Here is a 20,835-nt window from a genome sequence, read left to right on the forward strand (position 1 = left end):
TTTCCTGGAAGTCTATTTCCTTTGCCAGATTGGGGAAATTCACCTTTATTATTTGTTCAAATAAATTTTCCACTGGTGGCTGTTCCTTTCCCCCTTCTGGTACCTCTATAATTCGGATGTTGGAATGTTTAAAGATGTCCTGGAGGTTCCTAAGACTCTCCTCATATTTTTTGAATTCTTGCTTCTTCGCTCTTTTCTGTTTGGCCATTATTTGCTTTCTTCTGGTCCACTCCATTGATTTGAGTCCCAGTTTCCTTTTCATCGCTATTCATCATCCTGTGCAATTCCATTCATTTGAATTAGTTTTGCCTTCATATGTTGGTCTACTTTGTGGCTATAATCAACCAGTTCTGTGAGGATCCTGATCACCAGTGTTTTGAACTATGCATCTGAGAGTTTTGCTATTTCTTCATCGCTTAGATTTATAGGCTCTGGGGCTTTGAGATCTTCTTGAGCGATTTTTGGTCTGTTTGTGCCCGTTAAGTATGAGGAGCGGAGCCTTGGACTCCCAGGTCGCTGGGTTATGAGGCTGTATGTGGAGGCAGGGTCAGAGCGGGAAAATGGTGGCGCCCTCTGTTCCTGCTCACCGCTGGGGCCTGCTGGGTCCCGTCTAATCGCCCATTCCCTCGCTTGTCTATCCGCGCATGAATGCACGACTACAGTCAACCCACAGCCCTGCTCCCTCGCTGTTTCCCCGAGGTCGCTCGCTAGGTCCAACCCTGTGCCTGGGTTCCCTGTGCCTGAGTTTTCCTGACCAAGTTTTCCTGTGCAACCCCACTCCGCCAGCTGCTGGTTTCGCCCCTCTTACCGGTCAGGCTGAAGAATTTGTTGTTATCAGACTTCCGAAAAGTTCAATTTTCTGTGTTCTGGCTGTGTTTTTTGTTGCTGTTATTTAGTTGTCTCTAAACTTGGTTGTGTGAGAAAGCACGGCATCTCCACCTATGCCTCCATCTTGGCAGAAGTCCAAAGTCATCTTAAGTAAGGAGCCAATGTAGGTAATAATCTAGATTGGTGTTAAATTACTCAAAGCAGAGTTGCAGATGAGCCATGAATATCTGAGCTAGGTGAGCTTATCTATAGACATACATCCCAGAGACTGATAGGAAAACAAGCCTTATACTATATGTGCCTTTGTAGTCAAAGTGAAGAATGTCCTGGCTATCTGATCCAAAATATCAGGAATTCCACAACAAAAATGGAATCCCACTTTGAAGGAATCTTGAGTACAGAGAACCCATCTATAAATCTTCATCCATCTCTATCTAGCCTTTTAGAGAGAAGAAGAGATGTGGGAATGAAGGAAGGATGGTATTTTAATAAGACAAAAGCCACAGCAAAGGTATAGAGTGGAAATAATGCAATTACTATTACCACCAAGACTGCAGCACAGAGCTGTTTCTCAAATGGGAAGCAATCCAGGTAAGTTTTTGAGCTTCCTTTCTGGAAAACAATTTATTGCTCAATATAACTGAAAATGCAGATTATTCCTTAGAAGTCTGGGATAACTTTTTTCTAATATCATTCAACCAAAAGGAAAGGTCTATTCTGGCCTAAATAGGAGGTTTTAATTGTAAATGTAATTAAAATAGCAATCTTCCTTAGGACCTCAGGGAGCTTAAGCTGGACACTGGCCCATTAACAGACTACTTGTGTTGATAACATCTTCTTGAACACTATCAGAGAAGCCCAGGGAGGCTATTTATAATCCTGAAGTAAAGAGGAGTGAGGGGTGGGCAAAATGACAAGCATGAGTCATGGTTTATTCCGTTCTACTGAAGACTCTTACAAAGCCTTCCCTCTGACTAAGCGCAAGTAGCTTGGCACCTGACAGGACTGAAACATAGGATCCAGGAGCTTGGAAGATGATTGTGCTTAACAATATTATTAATTCCAAAATGGCAAACAAATGGACAATATAGTAAAAAGAAGTTAAGAGAGGGAACAGCAGACCAAGATAAGAAAAATGTTTGAAAAAAACAGAGCCTGACTTTCTCTGTTGAGTTCTTCTGTATTGCTGCTCTGGATTCCTTTTTAAGGCCTTTCCCATAAATTGCATTTTAGTAAAAATATCTTACATTTGAATAGAATATATAAGAAAAATAGTACCATATCAAATATTAGGAGACCAAATTAGATTCTAATTCTACTCATGTCACAAATCTGCTCTTATCCAGGACACTTCAACCTCTCTGGGCCTCACAGAAAAACATTGGTAAGAATAAGTAGGGGGGTTACAAAATATGAAGACAATGCTTCCTCTGGAGGCAGATTCCTAGGGTTCCCTTAAATATGCTTTGGGTGTCTTACCTCCTTGCTTGCTAGTCCTGGCCTGCCTCCACTGCACTTACTCAGAGATCAGAGATTGTTTTGTCAAGGCTCTACAGGTCCTTAGGTCTTTTTACACACTGCCTTTCTCTTCCCATGCCTCAACCTCTAATAATTTCCTTTTTCTTCTTTAATCTACTTGCAACCATCTTCATTATCAATAGCAGCCCCACCCATAACCTCCAGTGGGGTCTCTGCCAGCCTTCACTCCCCAGTTCTCTCCTGCTGTTGCACACTGTGCCTTTTCTGCTCAGGTCTCACTCCAACTCTCACTTGCCATTCCCATCCAAAAGCCATCCCCCGTGATAGAAAAAGATTCCCACTGTGCAGGAAAGCAGTTCAGAAGTAAAACAAAAGAGAAAAAAATTCCTGTTCGTACTGGTAGCATTTTTGTTGTAGTAAATGAGTGTTTCTGGGACATAGTAGGAGCTAAAAATGTGTCCCAATGAATAGAATAGTGTTCTCTAATCAAAACTCTCAAAGCTGTTTCCCAGAGTGAAGTTACTATATACACAGTAGTCCTGTATTTCACGTAAACATGACAGGTAAAAAGCTTTCTGCAGGCTGACCTGGGAATCCTACTTTCACTAGACATTGTTTCTATGGGAAAATTCTGTCTGAGTCGCAATTAACTTACCAATGACATTTGACAACTAAAATGCCTTTCCTTCCTCAAAAACCAGGAAATTTAAAAATCTGTTAGGCAAAAGAAGAAATAAAAAAGCAGCAATCTCTGGATATAACATAATTATATGTACATGTATTATGATGTAAAGATACGCTTATGAATAACATATATATACACAAGTATGTAAGGAGTAGGTTGGTAAAAGTGAATTACTAAATTGATCTCTCTCTCTCACTCACACACACACACACACACACACACCCCACTTGTATCTTCTTTAAGAGCATGAGGTCAACCTCCGTAGACCACTCCCAAAAGTAGACATTTACTGTGAGAAAGGGGTTTCAGTCATAGTAAGAATAAACACAGAGGAAGTAAAGATCACAGGGTAACACCAGAGGATCAAACCCACCCCCCCCCAAATTTGGAAAAGAACGTAAGATACATAGAAGAGCTAAATATGGACAGGGTATCCACCCAAAATACTCATTTCTAAACAAAATCCTCTTTAGCAAATGAAAGCATGGCAGGTCCCACTGGTTGCCTGAAAGTCTTGGAGTAGGTTAACAGATACCCTCCTTCAGAGAAGATATCCAGAGACCACTGGATATCTTCTCTTCTGAGAAGGAGGAAGATGCAAAGGCAGAAATCAGAAAGGTATGTGTAGGGGCAAGCAAGTGAAGACCTAAGTGGAGAAGCCAGAAAAACCATAGCTGAAGCTTCCGAAACTGCTGAGCTGAAGTGCTCAGGTTTGGCAGGTTGAGTCACAGGTGCCATGGGTTCTGAAATAGGAGTATGAAAAGAAGAACAGAAATGATGAAGTCTGTCCGGGCATTCCATGCATAAACCATCAATAATCAACAGGTACCAAGTACCTGGCACTGTATCTGGCTCTTCAGTGCAATCTTTGACATTAAAATTTAAAGGGAAGGTGACTCAAAAAGGGGAGGGGATGGGAGCAAAAGGAGGCAGGGAGAATGGTACCTTTATGTTTTTCTCCAAGTTGACTCACCTCATAGAAAAGTCCTTCTGGGAACTGCTGGAAGCACTGAGCACACACAAAACACTGCTCATGGTACAACTCGCCATTACTGTTTACAATCTTCTCAGCGGGTGCAAAACCTCCCTTGCAGCGCTCACAGGCAGCATTGGCAAGGGCATTGGCCATATTACTGTAACAAAGAAAGGAAGGGAAGTCATAGATTAACCTCTTCTTAGACTTAAGACTGAAAAACAGAATGAACTAAAGAGCACACATTCTATCTGTTAACAAAAATCATATTTTATCTAAAAAGCCCAACTCTTTGCTTATTTCTTAAGTTCTCAAGTCAAACTGATCCTATCTCTGCCATAACATGTTAAGTCCTCAACACTCCTCCTGCTTGGAATCTGTTTTTCTTTAACATTTTGACATTTCTCTTGATAAATATACCACAAGTAAATGCCTATGGATACAGATGAAAGTTAAGGGTTGTCCTCATGGAGTTTTGAGTTTATAGCTTTATAAGTAGCTTAATTAAAATGTCCACAAATCAACATTTCAAAGCCAATTTCTCTCCCTTCTGGGAACAGAATTTAAACCTCATGTCAACTAAACACCACGTCATTGCACAAACAGATTATTCCTTTGGTTAGACCCTGTTGAAACCAATTGCTCAAGTAACTCTTAAAATGAGTCAAAATTCCTTAGTCCTATAATCTAATTGGTAAAACAAATGTTAAGCACTGATATTATAAAATATAGCTTATAATCACAGAATTTTGCATTATAAAGATCATTTTACAGATGATGAAACAGAGGTTTGGAGAAGAGAGGTAGAGTGAATAGCCCAACCTCACAAAGCTCATTAGTTAACGGAAGATAATAGAATTAGAATCCAGTTGCCCTGCTCATAACATCAAAATCATATTACAACACCAATTTCAAACACTTGAGAGGACATGATAAGAACATCATCACACTTTACAGATGAGGGAAGTAAAGTCAGGCAGTCAGTGACCACTGATGATGAGCCCAATGCCAATCATTCCCCTACACTTGGAAGGACACAGGAGGCATTCAAAAAATCCCATGCTCCACCTAACTACTGCAGTTTGCAAGAAAAGCATATAATAAGACATATAATGAAATATAATTAGTTATTCTCTAATGACTGCCCCCCCCCAGTGAATTTCACATGAAGAACTGGTTTATTTCTGAAAGGCCTCCAAGTGAAGAAGGTCCCGTAAGCAGAAGTCATTGGCCAAGCCACCTATTGTAATCTGGCAAGTTTATTTTCAGTTGCACACTTTGAGTGCAAGCTGTACCTGTGTGTCTGGTCCCCAGGTGCAGCTTCTGACAATCTTGTAAAGTTACTGCCAATGTTCTCCTGAATCTTCACAACCACTCCGAGGCAGGTAGGGAGAGTCTCCATTTTACAGATTAAATGCTTCGACTCATCAGTTTCTAAGTTTTGCTGTTGCTTTAGCCAGTCTTCACACTGGCTTATTTTCCCTCAATTCCCCCTACCCCACCACACCGAGGGGCAACTCTGTCTATTCCCACCAAGTGTTTCAAAGTATAGTATTACTATTTTGTAGCTTTGCCATTAACTTACTAAGTAATATGTTTATACCTCCATAACAATCACACTCAATTTTACTTAACAGGCTTAAATATAGAATAGAAACATCACCCCCCAAAAAAGGAGAAATGAAAGAAGGTAGGCAGCCTAACAAACCTTGCCTAAGTCTCACACTAAAACACATTTTCTACCTTCTCATTTCAGAATTACCTAGTTAGAAAGAAATATCTATAAAACTCCCTTCTTTATTTGGCTTTGCCATTAGCCAGATGAACTGTGAAATTTTTAGCAAGCTCTGGAAAAGTACGGATTCCTTCTCTCTCCTGACCACTATCCTCAGGTGTACCCTGATGAAGTATTGTAAATGCACAACTGCCCTGATAATTTTTAGTACTGTTTTGAGGATAAGAAAAAGTATATAAAATCACTTTGAAAACCAGAAGATGCTACTCAAATAAAAACATTATTATTAATTTAAAAACCTCTCAAAAGCCACCAAATCCTCAGTGATTTTAATGGAACTCCAAGAAGAGCTAGAAATAAGACCATCTTGGAATGCCCCGACTCATTATTATCTAGATCGGTGGTTTTCAAAATTTAGGGGCCACTGTGACCCTTTCTGAGGTTCAAAAGGTCCTCCCTTTTATAACCATATCTCTATGTAAGGCCATATTTTCTTCAAAAACTTTACTGAAAACAACATATTACAATAGGATGAATGCAGAAGCAGTTATGAGAAACTGAGAAGTTTCTCTTTATTGAGAGAGGTTAATGAGATTTGCAAAAATGTAACATAATGCTACACTTCCCACCAAAAGTTTGTTTTAGAAACACTTCTTTTTCATCAAAAATTAATATTAACATTTTATTGTGTAATGAGATTATTAGTATTTCAAATGAACTAATAAATACCTAAAATATTTGTTTTCTTTTCCTGATACAGTAAATATAGATAAAACAAAAGCTATTTGGAGACCTCAATAATGTTTTAAAGTGTAAAGGGGTCCCAAAATCAAAATGTTTATTATTGACCTTTATACTACAGATTAGCAATTTTCAACAAGTGTGCCACATAAATTTTTCAAACATTCAATGCCTGACTATTTAGTCAGGGGCACTGACCTCTTTCTTTTCCCTTAGATTGTCAAGTGAAAAAAGCGACAATAGCCAACACAACAAAAGCCAGCTCGTGTACATGAATCAAAATTACTCCTATTGTTTTTTGTCAAACAGGCAAAAAATATAATAGAAAATAGGTAGACATATTACAAAAAGAAGCATATTGTTTTATTTCCACTGCAGGAAAAATAAACTACTTTTATTTTAGATAACATAATACGTATTTTTGAAGTATTTTTTTTTCATAAAAAGCAGGAAAAAAACCAGAACATTGGAGGTAACTTTCAGGAAAAAAAGTACCAATAATCTTACTGTTTTTGATTCTCTGGCACTATGTTTTCTTGTTTTGTTTTAATTTGAATAAATTGTTTAAAAAGATTTTATTTACTTATTTTTAGAGAAAGGGTAAGAAGGAGAGAGAAACATCAAAGTGTGGTTGCCTCTCATACACCCTCCTACTGGGGACCTGGCCCACAACTGAAGCATGTGCCCTGACTGGGAATTAAACGGGTGACCCTTTGGTTCACAGGCTGGAAATCAACACACCCAGCTACACCAGCCAGGGCTAATGGACTGTTTTTTAGAGCAGTTTTAGGTTCACAGAAAAACCGAGTGGAAGAAACACAGATTCCCCATATGCCCTCTGCTCCACACATGCACAGCTTCCCCAATACCAATATCCCCACCTAAGTGGCACATTTGTTACAGTGGATGAAACTATATTAACATATGTATTTTTTACAGTTGACTTTTATATTTAAGAATCATAAGTTACTTTTTAAAATTCATGAATGATAGTTATAGCTGTCATTTGTTTAGTTATAATAAATTAACTACTTTCAGAAAAAAGGAATTCCACTAGATTTTTCAACAAAAGTGTTGATGGCAATTATTAATGTACACCGGGGAATATCTCTAGATATATTTTTATGCAGGATATATATACATTCCTTTAGTGTAGAGTCTTTTCAATAGCCCGGTCATAAGTGTTTTAGCTGATCTATTTCCAAAATTCAGGCACACAACAGAACACCTGGCGCCATCAACCTTTCCATTATTCAAGTGCCCTATTTATCAAAGTATGTGAAACAAATTTTCTGGCATTAAAACACACAGAAAATATACAAATTCAGAAAGCATCTTGAGAGTTCACCAAGCATTTTAGTTACAATGTAAATATAATTGCCAAATTAGTCTTAAAAGAGCTCTTTATGAGTTGTGAAAATAAATGACATCTGTTGCAATACCACACAGAATGAATTCATGGAAATAGAGAATCAGGTCAGTTAAATTCTCCTTAACTTTCAATTGACAAATTGGGGATTTGCAATAATTCTAAGCGTCCAAGCATTGTATAAGGTCAACAATCTTACATGAGTTGGTCTAAATAATACTTTGCACTATTTTGTTTTTGAAAACTGTTTGCTAAAGCCCAGTAGTAATATGAATTAGATAAACTTTGAGGGCTAGCTGTACAATATATATATTTGCTAGTTACACAACATCCTTTTTTATTCATTCAATGCCCTAGAGAGACAGTATTAAAAAGCTCAGTTAGTATACTTTAAACTGCTGATTGTTAAACATCACAAATATCAGTAGCCTGTAATTAATTTTTTTGGTTTCTTCCAATCTGCCCCTTACCTGTGGACACTTCTAGAATATAAAAACTTATTATAATCCTAATAATGGAAATTCTAAACCTCCTTCTTGAACTGTACAGTGAAAATCAGGAACCTGCTAAAGACAGATGTTACTATTCTTACTGTAAAGGTAGCACTTTCCTTCACATCTGCATTTCATCCAACACGAGTTTCCATGAACAAACAACTGACCTGACTGCTGGAACCTGCTGCACCACCCTGAAGGCCCCTGCTCAAAGTCTAAGAAATAGCACCGTCAATGGTTATCAAATTGAAAATCCAGAAAAGCTAGATCTGGGAGAGGAGAACTCTAGGAAAGAAGACACTCACAATTTTGCATAAAAGTCGCAGAACTCTTTATAGACTTTGATGTCACTGTGCCTGCGCTGCAGTTTGGACACAGCCCTCTCATCTTCGTTGCCATCAGGCTGGTGGACACTGCTCAGCGCTGTCTGGGACACTTCTTCATTCTTTGGGATGACAGAGGGATGGTGTGCCCTACTCGAGAATGCCATCATTGATACTTTTGAGCTTGAAGCCCAGGGCAGAGAGCAGCAGGGCAGGAGACCAGAGAAATAATGTCCAGGCCTTGTCTGCTTCCCTGCCAAGGTCACTCCCACTGTCCTCACACACGTCAGCCACAGTCTTGCCAGGGTGGCTAGTGACCTTCACGTTAAGAGCTCCAGCAGCAAAGCAGTAAGTTGGCCTGAGAGTCCTGATTTATTGAGGCATTTTGGAAGCTCTAGAAAACATTCCAAAAAGTAGTAACCCAGCCTTTGCCAAGCAGCCATTCTGGTGGACTCTGCCTGTAATCACTACTATAGGAAAGAGGGCTGCTTGGTAGGTCTCTGAGAAAGAAACAGTCCTGTACCCTGGCTGTCTGCTGCTGGCTTCAACAACCCCAACACTGTGCTTCTCAACTTTGGTGAGCATAAGAATCTCTTAGAAAGCGTATAACACACCCCCAGAAATTCTGTTTCTAATAAGTGCCTGGTGAGGCTGGCACTGCTGGCACACTCTGAGGAGCAACACCATGCCCAGGGCATGCTTGCCAGATGTGCACTATGACGGCCTTCCCCCAAATATCTGTGAGTTGGTGAAGAACTATGTTTGACTCAACTTATTTCACAGTTGGCACATACTAAAAGTTCAAGAATGTGTTCAATGAATAGGTTGCAAGAAGTGACAGGAAAGAGCTGTAGTTAGAACTCCTTGTATTTGATCCCCAGCTATCCTATAACTTATGAGCCAATACTGGTTTACCATGACTAAAAATGCCATTGGCATGTCTTATTATACCGTATCACAGGTCTTGTAACAGTGTCAGCAATGAAGATAATGACGTAGTACTGCCAGGCTCTTTTTATTTTCTTAAAATATTTTATACAGCCCTTAATTTGTATTAGGTTCACTGAAAGTAAATCATGCTCATTCTCCTGCCAGAATCATCATCAGATCCAAAATACTCTGCCCACACTAAGATAATGCTACTTAGAAACACCAAGCTCACACAATATCCAAGAGGGCTGGGGACAAGTTCTCTCTCTACTGTCTTTTAGCCTCACTTCACATGCCAAAAATGTAACCCTTGGCAGGGCAGAAACTGTGTCTTGTTCATGACTGTACTCTCATCATGGTTAGAGTTCACCTCTTAGCAGGTATGTAATAATTACTTGTTGATGAATGGAGTTAATAATCCATCTACTTGATCAACAAGCCCTGGAAATAATGAAAGAGCAAACTGGCTACCAGTTTTTGAGTCAGCAAGAGATCTAAAAATGTAACTAAAAAGTACTAAGGGAAAAATGTAACTAATTATCTTAATTGCTTCACAATGACTAGTCTTATTTCTACTATACAGAATAGTAAAACTATGAAAAAGTTAATGGTTCATGAAGATAAGACATAACAAAGTCTCTTGGCTGCCAAGGAACTAAAAATATTCTGAAACATCTGCAATCAAATTTTTAACTTTTTATTTTGAAGTAATTATAGAATCACAGGGAATTCCAAAGATTTTATAGAGAGGTCCTGTATGTATTTCATTGAGCTTTTTCCCCAGTGGTTACATCGTATGTAACTATAGCACATCGGAATCAGGAATCTCACATCAGTGCAATGTATATACAAATGGTAGACACAGAACACACCATCCTCATGATATGATATAAGGCTAGTCCCTCACTACAAAGATCTCTTTCAGCTTATCTCTCAAGTCTTCTCCCCTCCCTGCCATCCCTAAACCCTGGCAACCACTAATGAGATTTTCATCTCTGTAACTTAATGTTATTGCTATGGACTGAATGTCTGTTTCTCCAAAATTCACATATTAAAAGCCTGATCCCCAATGTGATAGCATTTAGAGGTGGAGCCTTTGGGAGGTTATTAGGATTAGATTAGGTATTGGGAGTGGGACATGAATCCCTCACCATGAGATTAATACCCATATAAGAAGAAGAGAAACAGGTCACTCTCTATGGGCCACGTGATACATGATATGGTACAGCCAAGAGTAACTGCTACAATCCAGGAAGTGGATCCTTATCTAAGATGGATCTGTGGAGGCTTGATCTTAGAATTTGCAGCATTCAAAACCTTGAGAAATAAATATTTGTTGTTTGAACCATATAATGTATAGTATTTTTTTATAGTAGCCAAAACTGACTGAGATAATTACATAAATAAAAATCATACAGTATGTGACCTTGGAAGGCTGGCTTTTTCCACTAGCATAATGCCCTTTCATTTATATATAAAGAGCATCTTCCTTTTTATTGCTGAGTACTATTCTATGGTATAAACATATTAAAGTTTAACCATTTACCCATTGAAGTACACATAAGTATTGGGTTGGCCAAAAAGGCTATTTAGTTTTTTCCATAAAATAAAAGACAAATTTTTCATTTTCATCAACAACTGTATTGATCTGGATATTTTGAGTATGTCGGCTATCACCTGCTATTAGCTTCTACTGGGTAGAGGCTGGAGTGCTGCTAAACATCTTCCAGTGCATAAGATAGCCCCACAGCAAGAATTACTTAGTATGTCAATAGTATCAAGAAACTTCGCAAATCACTACTGACACATTCAATCAGTCACAGTACCTCCTCCATATACTGCACAAATCTTTACTTGAGTTTCAGTTGCATTTTTACCATTCTTGAAAAAAAAACATAATACACTGAAAATGTTATTTTCTTCTAGCATCAACGTTAAAATGGTTGCACAAAAATTCACCAATTTTGATAGGTTTTTAAAATGCACGCTGTCATGATACAATCTAACAAAATTGTTTAGAATGAAGTTAAAGACAACTAAGCACTACTACAGCCATCATATAGAAAAAACGAAATAAAATTTTTGGCCAATCCAATCAATAGCTTCCAGTTTTGGGCTATTTTGAATAGAGTAGTGTATAAGTTTCTGTGTGAATATAAGTCATCGTTTCTCTGGGATAGGTGTCTAAGAGTGAAACTAGTGATTTGTATAAGTTTATATTTACTTTTTTTTTTTAAGAAACCACCAAATTATTTTCTACTGTAGTTGTACCATCTTACATTGCCACAGCCGTATATGAGATTCAAATTCTCTACATCCTTGTCAGCATTTGGTGTTATCATTATTTTTTATTTTAGCTGTTCTAATAAGTACATAGTCCCAATTTTGTTTTATATATGTATGTATTAAGTATATATAAGAGAAGATAAGTACAAAAACAGGCCAGAAATTTTACTTCACTAGATAATCATATTGACAAGAAGAAAAAAAGTAATATGTGCATTTGGGAAAAAAACACTACAGAGAAGTATAAAATGAAAAGTCTCTTAATAGTTTGTGTGTGTTTATATGCATGCACATGTACTCTACTAATCTTAACTGTCCCTTTGATGAAACTGAAGAGCTCATTAAAATTTTTTTTTGATTCTTGATCACCAACAAGACATTAAGTTGAAATTAAAGCAAATCTGGTTTTGCTTTGTATTTGTTTCCCCAGTGCCCCGAGTACAGACAGGCTGATGGTTCTTACTACTAACAGAGCCACGAGGAAACTGTGCTTGAACAGGAAATACATCTTAACTCTCCTCCATAAGGCACTAAATTGTTCCACACCTGTTCTCTGCTTAATCAACTTAATGCTGAAAACTTAGTGAAAATTCTCTTATTTTTTCGAGGTACTTAATGAATATTGTGTTAAGAAGAAGCATGTAGAACCTTTTTCCCCCCTAGTTTCCTCTGCTTCCAGCAGGGACTATATTAATGAGGGTGCTTGGTACCCAGAAACCCTAGATTAGGGGCATCCAACCTGCAGTCCACATGTAGCCTGGAATGGCTATGAATGCAGCCGAACACAACATAATAAATTTACTTAAAATGTTATGAGATTTTTTGTGATTATGTGTTGCAATGTATTTAATGTGTGGCCCAATACAACTCTTCTTCCAGTGTGGCCCACAGATGCCAAAAAGTTAGACACCTTTCTGAACTAAAAAACAAAAACATAAACTAAGCAAAGAACTGGAACAGGAACATAATCATAGAAATGAAGATCACATGGAGGGTTATCAGTGGGGGGGGAGAGTGGGATCATGGTGAGGGAGGAGGTACAGTGTGTAAGAAGCATAAATGGTATGCATAAAATAGGGCGAGGTTAAGAATAGTATAGAAAAATAGAGAAGCTAAAGAACTTATATGTATGATCCATGGACATGAACTAAGGATGGGGGAATGCTGGAGGGTGGGCAGGTACAGCGAAGAGGGGGGATAAAAGGGAGAAAATAATTGGGGCTACTGTAATAGCATAATCAATAAAATATACTTTAAAAAAAGAATCAACTAATGAATGCATAAATCAGTGGAACAACAAATTGATGTTTCCCTCCCTCTCTCTAAAAATCAATCAATCAATAAAAGTAACATAGAAATAGGGTTATTATATGTTGTATGCCATTCCAGAGAGATCTGTGTATGTGAATGGCTAACTAAACACTCGGCAACTAACATAATGAAACTTCTCCAAAGTCAATGAAAGGCTTCCATGAATGTTGGGGTATACAAATTGTTGAGATGGGCTGGTTAAATTACCACATGGTAAAATAAAGTATTTTCACTGTGATTCTCAATCCCACTCAAATAGAAAATTTAATCTGATTGTCCCTTATTACTAAAAACAAAACAATCAACATGTAAGTAAAGATAATGGAGATGGGAAGTTCTTTCTCATTTCTTAGCTTCCCAGACAAATGCATTGTGTTTTTTTTTAAGATATGGTGAGGAAATAGACAAAGGCTGGACAGAAAAGGACCCAGAGTTGCAACTAATATGCCATTTTACCCTCTCTGCTCAAATTGTTTCCTAATTCCTGATAGGGGTGAGAGAGTGACAGCAAAATAAGATGAACAGTTTAAAATGAAGAAAACTGCCCTGGCCAGGAGGCCCAGTTGGTTGGAGCACTGTCCCACAAACCAAAAGGTTGTGTGTTCAATTCCCAGGTAGGACACATATCTAGCTTGCAAGCTGGACCCTTGGTTGGGGGCGTGTGAAAGGCAACTGATAGATGTCTCTTTCTCACATCAATACTTCTTTCTCTTTTTCCTTTCTCTCTCTAGAATCAATAAATATATCCTCTAGTGAGGATTTTTTTTTAATGAAGAAAACTGCACATTGACCCACTTTGCACTGGAGTTGCTTTATGATCAAAGCTGGGAAGCGCCTCTTTGGCCCCGTTACAGTATGTTACAAATAACTGAAGAGACTAACAAAAGTGTAAGGATCTCTCTATCACGTCAGGAGGCTGTAACCAAAAAAGGCAATTTGCATCTGATTGTAACATCCTTTCAAAGGAAACTCACCTAAAGGTGAACTATCTTTGGTGTTGGAGTCAGATTTACAGCACCTCAAAACTCTATGTTAAGAGGAGTGTTCATATCCCTCACAAAAAAATGAGTGAAGCGCTATTTAATCTCAGGTTAAAATCTTTCAGTAAGTAAATCAGAAGGCATACTTTTAGTTCTGAAACCATTAATTAATATTCAGTGTTTCTGCTCTAGCCAGTGTGGCTCTGTTGGTTGGAGCATCATCCCATAAACCAAAGGGTCACGGATTCGATCCCAAGTCAGTGCACATGCCTGGGTTGCGGGTTTTGTCCCTGAGACAGAATAATGTTCCTCTGCCTCTCCTACCCTCCTTTGAAAATCAGTAAGTATGTCCTTGGGTGAGGATAAGAAAAAAAATACGGTTTTTCTGTTCTTCATGAAACTCTATCCAGAGACATTCTGAACCATATGCAGAGAAACTAACAAATAATTTGAACAATGCAGCAGCCCTGCATTGCCCTGCATTTGAACAATGCAGCAGCCCTAGTTTCTGTAAATGCTATGTGTGTGAAATGTGAGCATTTGCAACAGGGTCACTGGGCTGCATTGTTTTGTTTGATTTTTAATTTCCTTGCTTCCTTTAGCCCCACAGTAATTTATTACAGAAAATTTATAAAAGGCAGAGATGAGTAATATTTCTGCCACCTAGAGATAAGTACATGAACATTTGATCTCTTTTCTTTTTTTAAAATACATGTAAGCCCTGGCTGGTTTGACTCAACAGACATGAGTGCCAACCTGTGAACCAAAGGACTGCTGGTCTGACTCCCAGCCAGGGCACATGCCTGGGCTGTGGGCCAGGTCCCCAGTCGGAGGCGCAGGAGAGGCAACCACACATTGATGTTTCTCTCCCTCTTTCTCACTTCCCTTCTCTCTAAAAGTAAGTAAAATAAAATCTTAAAAAAAATAAAAACAGGACTGATTGTAGCAAGATGACTATTTAGAATTATATAAAGGTAATTGATGATCAAACTTTACTAGTACTGGGTGATACGTCCAAAAGAACATTTGGACAAGTGATAGTGAGCTGATTCCTTTTCCAGAAGCTCAAAAAAGCTCCATGCAGCTCATGTGCTTCAGCATGACTTTCTCCTCTCACCTTTTACCTCTCAGTAAAGAAAACTCATTTAACTATCATCACTGAATTCTGAATCTATAAGCTCTCTCACAAGTTTTCTCTCATTAAATCCCTATCCCATGGTCACTGAAATAACTGAGCAACCATGGGGTATAGATTGGGTCAAATGAAAAAACATTCTTAAAATTATCTTTCATAGGTTGTCCAATAAGTTTTTTTAATGACTTTACTGGAATATATCTCTGCAGAAGTTCTTCTATTACTCAAATGATTTCTCTCTTCATTTGTTTTGTGACATATTAACACTATTCTCATCCCTAAGCAACTTTCTAAAGATATATTGTATCCAAAGGAAACACACAAATTTAAGAAAGACTTGTATTTCAAATATACAACAGTATTTTTAGCTAAGCATGTTGACTTAAGAGAATGCCCAGCTTGCCAGGAAAATCCTTCCAATGTATCCATGGGCTCCTTATATGGCTGTCGTGGCCATCACTACCAAACTTTCTGGCTCTAAATTACATTCTTATTTTAGTCTGATTCGGCTAGAGATATCTCTCACTGAACACTGACTTTCAGCTAAGTTGAAAGAAAGAAAGAAAGAAATCAGTGGTAAAAGAAATCAGTGAGAGTTTTTATTTTAGGACTAAGCTTAATATGAAATCTACTTTCCTCAAATGTAAATGAAAACCAGAATTTGAGTACGGAAGGACAGGAAAAAACTAAAACAAGAACATTTTCTCAAGTCAAGTGAAAAAATACTTTCAAATTTCAATCTTACATATATGTAATTCCCAGTAGTTTCTTTTTAACACAGAACCTGTTTCCATGTTCTGTGTTAAAAAGAATGTATTAAACAACTTTGAATATATTGGACAGGATTAAATAGAACTAAAATTTTTATTTTTACTTTTGTTTATTTTTAAAAGGTTTCTTCTCTTTCTTCAAATTAACTTCATATTTCACGGACTATATATAGAAAGTGGAGGAATTGTTTTACCTACCATGACTTAGATTTTCCCACAAGTGTGACCAAAAGATGTGGAAATGATAGGTCACAGGAAGCCTGACTACCTATCAATGTAATGATGTTCAGCAAGCAACCAGGCTTCAGTTTCTCCTGGGTGTCTTTGGCATCATACCCTTCCTCTTCTGGCTCCTGTACTCAGCCCTTCTGTCTTCCCATAGTGCTTACCATCCTCTTTCACAGGATAAAACTGGGTTTCTTTTGCTTTTCTCAAGAAGACATATTCTAACCTCATCCAGTGTAGCTCGGTTGGTTGGACTGTCATCCCATAAACTGAAAAGTAGAGGGTTCAATTCCCAGTAAGGGCACATACTACACCCACTTTCTACCCTTTACTCTCACTATATTTCATCACCTAACCTTGCATAAGGGCTCTGTTTACGGGTTACAGGTTTGATACCAGGTTACGGGTTTGATACCTGGTTGGGGTATGTAAGAGAAGGCAGTCAATTGATGTTTCTCAAACCCCCACCATTGCTCCCTCCCACCACCCCCCTGCTCTTTAAAAAGCAATGAAACAATGTCCTTGGGTAAGGATAAAAAATAAATAAATCTAGCAATAGACTGTAAAAAGATGGTGGCAAGGTACGTGGGAGTGGAGCCCAGTTTTCCCTGTGACCAACAGGAACACATAGCTGATTTTCTGAGGAACAGAGTGAACAGCCAATGGAATCCCAGCCATATAAAGTTTGGAGGCCAAAAACTGTAGAGGACACTGACAACCAGATGATGAGGCGATTACTCTGGGATGGTAAGGTAGCTGGGATCTGCGAAAAGACCTAGGCCACTGTTGCCCCCAGCCTAGTGCCTGCCATAGGACACTTGGAGGAGAGTTAGATCACTAGCTCCCTCCCCTACCACAGCAGTGAGGGCAGCCTGGCTCCAAGAGGGTCCTGGATGCTGAAAGTCACTGGGGGTAATAGAGACGAAGGGGGAGACACACAGACGTGATGTACATTTGCTGGGACTGAGTGATAGCAGCAAAGAAATTGGGGTGTCAGGTGATACCTGGAGAAGGAAGAGTGGGGCTGTGTCAGACCCTGACCTGGATACTCTCTACAATAGTTAGAAAGTTGGGCTGTGTGAAAAGCTGTGCACTTATTAAGAATGGAGGTGGGGGTGTGTGCAGCTATTTTATAAGAAACTGGGGAGCAGCAGCTGGCTTGCCTGAGGGTGATTTGAGCCACCATACCCAGAGGCTGAGTGGCTAAATGGAAGCACACGTCACAGCCTGACTCGTACAGAGCAACCAGAGACTAAGTGGTTGATTTGAACCTGGCAGCTCACAAAGGGCCTGGGCCAGAGGCTGGGCATCTGTGAATATTGAGGCCCACACCTGGTACCCTTCCTTTCAAAACCACTGGAAGGAAGGAAAGTGAGCCCAGCCCCCCTCTTCCTATGACATCCAGGAAGGCCAGTAGAACTTACTCAACCACTTTATTAAAGTCAGTAGGAGGCTTATATTTTTCTTTCCTCTCTTTTTTTTCTTCCCCCAAGTAAGACAATAAGTCCTCAAGGTATTAGTCCTCAAGGTCCAGACACAGATCCAAAGGGGGAGAACAAGCCTAACCACCAAAATTGAAAAACTGTCACAATGTTACTTTCCTAACCACAGAACTGGTATTTTACTGTTTATGTGTATTATTACTATTTTTCCACCATTTTTATTACTTTTCTTTTATTAGTAATTTTACAATTTCTCTTCCTTATGTTTAGTTTCCTTTGTTTTATTTCTGTTTAACTGCATTGTTTGACTGGATTTCCTTATTTTCTCCTTATTTTATTTTAATTTGCCTTCTTTCACTTCACTTGTGTTCCAATAACATACTACTTGATTGTTTACTTTCTATTCTGGTTAACCAAATCATATATTTCTGTTTATATTATTGTTGTCCAGCACTACTCTAAATAATTGTTGTTCCATACATACTGCAAAACAACCCTCCTGACCTTACCACCCTTCACTTTATTCCTAACCATTATTATTGTTGTGGTTAACTCTATTCTCTCATACTACACCCACTTTCTACCCTTTACTCTCACTATATTTCATCACCTAACCTTGCATAAGGGCTCTGTTTTACAGATTCAGCTCACACTCATCTTCTCCTCAACAAGAGTCTTATCTCTCTTTCACCTTTTGTAAAAAAAGAAGGTGGCTAGTTGGGTGAAATATCACAGTTAACGTTATACTTATCCAAAGAATCTTCTATCTCTTCTCTACTTGCTGGTACTTTAAATCCCATAAAATACCCTCCTGCTGTCTTTATCCATTTTGCCTACTCCCTGCCACTGATCACATACAAGCAGAGGTAGGAGCTGCAAACATCAGTATACCTGCTGGAGGAGGAGAAAAACCATCAATAAAGGTACCACCAAAAGGAAAAAGCCAAGTACAACAAAAGAACCCACATAAACAGAACAAATGGCAAACACAGAGCACCCAGATATGGAGCTCAAAGAGACCACACCACTGAACTCCACAGCATTCCTGCCATAGATGTTTACCCTGCAAAGACAGATAGCAAAGCAAAACATCAGGAAGCACAGAAACAAAAAAGAGTCACCTAAAATGGGGAGACAAAAAAAAACCATGCAATGAAAGGGAACAGAAGACTTCCCACTAAAAGAGATAAATGAAATGGAGGTAAGCAAACTATCAAATATAGTATTCAAAATAATGGCTATGACAATACTCAAGGAATTCACAGACAACTACAAGTGAGTGAGAACTACAGCAGTATGAAAAAGAAAATAGAAACTATAACAAAAACAGGGAAGAAATGAACAATAAAATCTTGGAAATAACACACTAGAAGAAATTACAAGTAGGCTAGATGAAGCAGAGGATCGAATCAGCGAGCTGGATGACAAGGAAAAAAACACAGAAAGAGCAAGAAAAGGAAAAGAGACTGGAAATGAGCAAAGACACATTATGGGATGTGAAGGACAACATGAGAGGAATACCTATATAATAGGGATACCAGAAAAAGTAGAAGAAGAGCAAGGGACAGAAAACCTGTTTGAAAAAGTAATGATGAAAAATTTCCCTGATTTCATGAGAGAGAAAGTCACACAAATGCAGGAAACACAGAGTCCCAATCTAGAGGAACCCAAAGAGGCTCACTTCAAGACACACCATAATTAAAATGGCAAAATTTCAAGACAAAAGGAGAATCATAAAGGTAGCAAGGGAGAAACAGGAAATTACATACTTGGGAGCCCTGATAAGACTTGCAACGGACTTGTCAATGGAAACACTATAAGCCAGGAGAGAATGGAAGGGAATATTCCAAGTAATGGAAAACAAAGGCCCACAACCAAGACTACTCTATCCAGCATGGCTCTTGATGAAAATGAAAGGCCAAATAAGAAGTTTCCCAGACAAAAGAAGTCTAAAAGAATACACCTTCACAAAACCGGTTCTGCAAGAGATGCTAAAGGGAATGATTTAAGAAGAAGAAGAAGAAAAAAAAAAAACACTAGGTGAGAGAGGAACAAAGGTATGAAAAAAATACCAATGAATAAGCACCTATCGATAATAAATGTAAATGGATTCAATGATCGAATCAAAAGACATAGAATAGTTGAATGGATAAGAAATCGTGACCCATACATATGCTGCCTAGAAGAGACCCATTTCAGAACTTCTGGCCAAGATGGCAGCATAGGTAGACACACTGTGTCTCCTCACACAACCAAAAGAAGGACAACAAATTTAAAAACAAAAAACAACCAGAACTGAAAGAAAATGAAACTATATGGATGTCTGACAACCAAGGAGTTAAAGAAGAAGCATTCATCCAGACCAGTAGGAGGGGCAGAGACAGGCAGCCTGGAAGACAGGCCTCGCAGCAAGGCAGAGACTGGAGGACCCAGTGATGTGGCAGCTGGCAGAAAGGGCGGTTTCAAATCTGCATACAGATAAACTGGGAGTAACAATGGAGGAGCAACTAAGACCTCGCAACCCAGGGTTGATGCACAGAGAAATAAAGACTCAAAGACTCTGACTGAAAACACCTGTAGGGGTTGGGGTGGCAGTGGGAGAAACTCCCAGCCTCACAGGAGAGTTCATTGGAGTGTCCCAACTAGAACGTACATAAAACCACCCACCTGGGAATCAACACCAGAGGGGCCCAATTTAATTGAGGGTTGTGGTGAAAGTGACTGAAAACCCTCAGAGAACAGAACAAGTGGCATTGTTCCCTCTCAGATCCCTCCCCGACAAACAGGGTCACAACCCAGTGACCTGGTTTACCCCACCCTAATGAATACCTAAGGCTCTACCACTTACTATGTATCAAGTATGCTGAGACAAAAAAAAAAAAAAGCCCAAAGGAAAGAAGATCAAGCTCCAGAAAAAAAAAATACAACTGAAGTGACGAAGAGATAGCCAACCTATCACATGCACTGTTCAAAACACTGGTAATCAAGATGCTCACATAATTAGTTGAATATCGTCATAAAATAGAGGAAAATATGAAGGCTATGCTAAATGAAATAAAGAAAAATTTACAGGGAACTAACAGTGATGGGAAAAAAACTGGGACTCAAATCAATGGTGTGAAACAGAAG

At 38.7% G+C, this 20,835-nt stretch overlaps 1 protein-coding gene across 7 annotated transcripts in view; it reads right to left on the reverse strand.

Moving 5' to 3' along the window:
• The window catches only part of LIMS1 (LIM zinc finger domain containing 1), a 167,282-nt gene that overhangs the window by 50,098 nt on the left and 96,349 nt on the right, over positions 1 to 20,835 (reverse strand). For 4 of the 7 annotated variants that reach the window (XM_037138351.2, XM_053665254.1, XM_053665253.1 and 1 more), the window contains one exon: positions 3,966 to 4,125. In XM_037138351.2, coding sequence (XP_036994246.1) covers positions 3,966 to 4,125 — 160 coding nt within the window. Of the gene's footprint in view, positions 1 to 3,965; positions 4,126 to 8,609; positions 8,862 to 20,835 lie in introns of those variants that run through there. The other 3 variants (XM_053665251.1, XM_037138355.2, XM_037138350.2) reach the window with 2 other exon arrangements.

This window comes from Artibeus jamaicensis, unplaced genomic scaffold (assembly GCF_021234435.1).
Source record: "Artibeus jamaicensis isolate MK-2021 breed Jamaican fruit bat unplaced genomic scaffold, CSHL_Jam_final contig_399, whole genome shotgun sequence".
Lineage (NCBI taxonomy): Eukaryota > Metazoa > Chordata > Mammalia > Chiroptera > Phyllostomidae > Artibeus > Artibeus jamaicensis.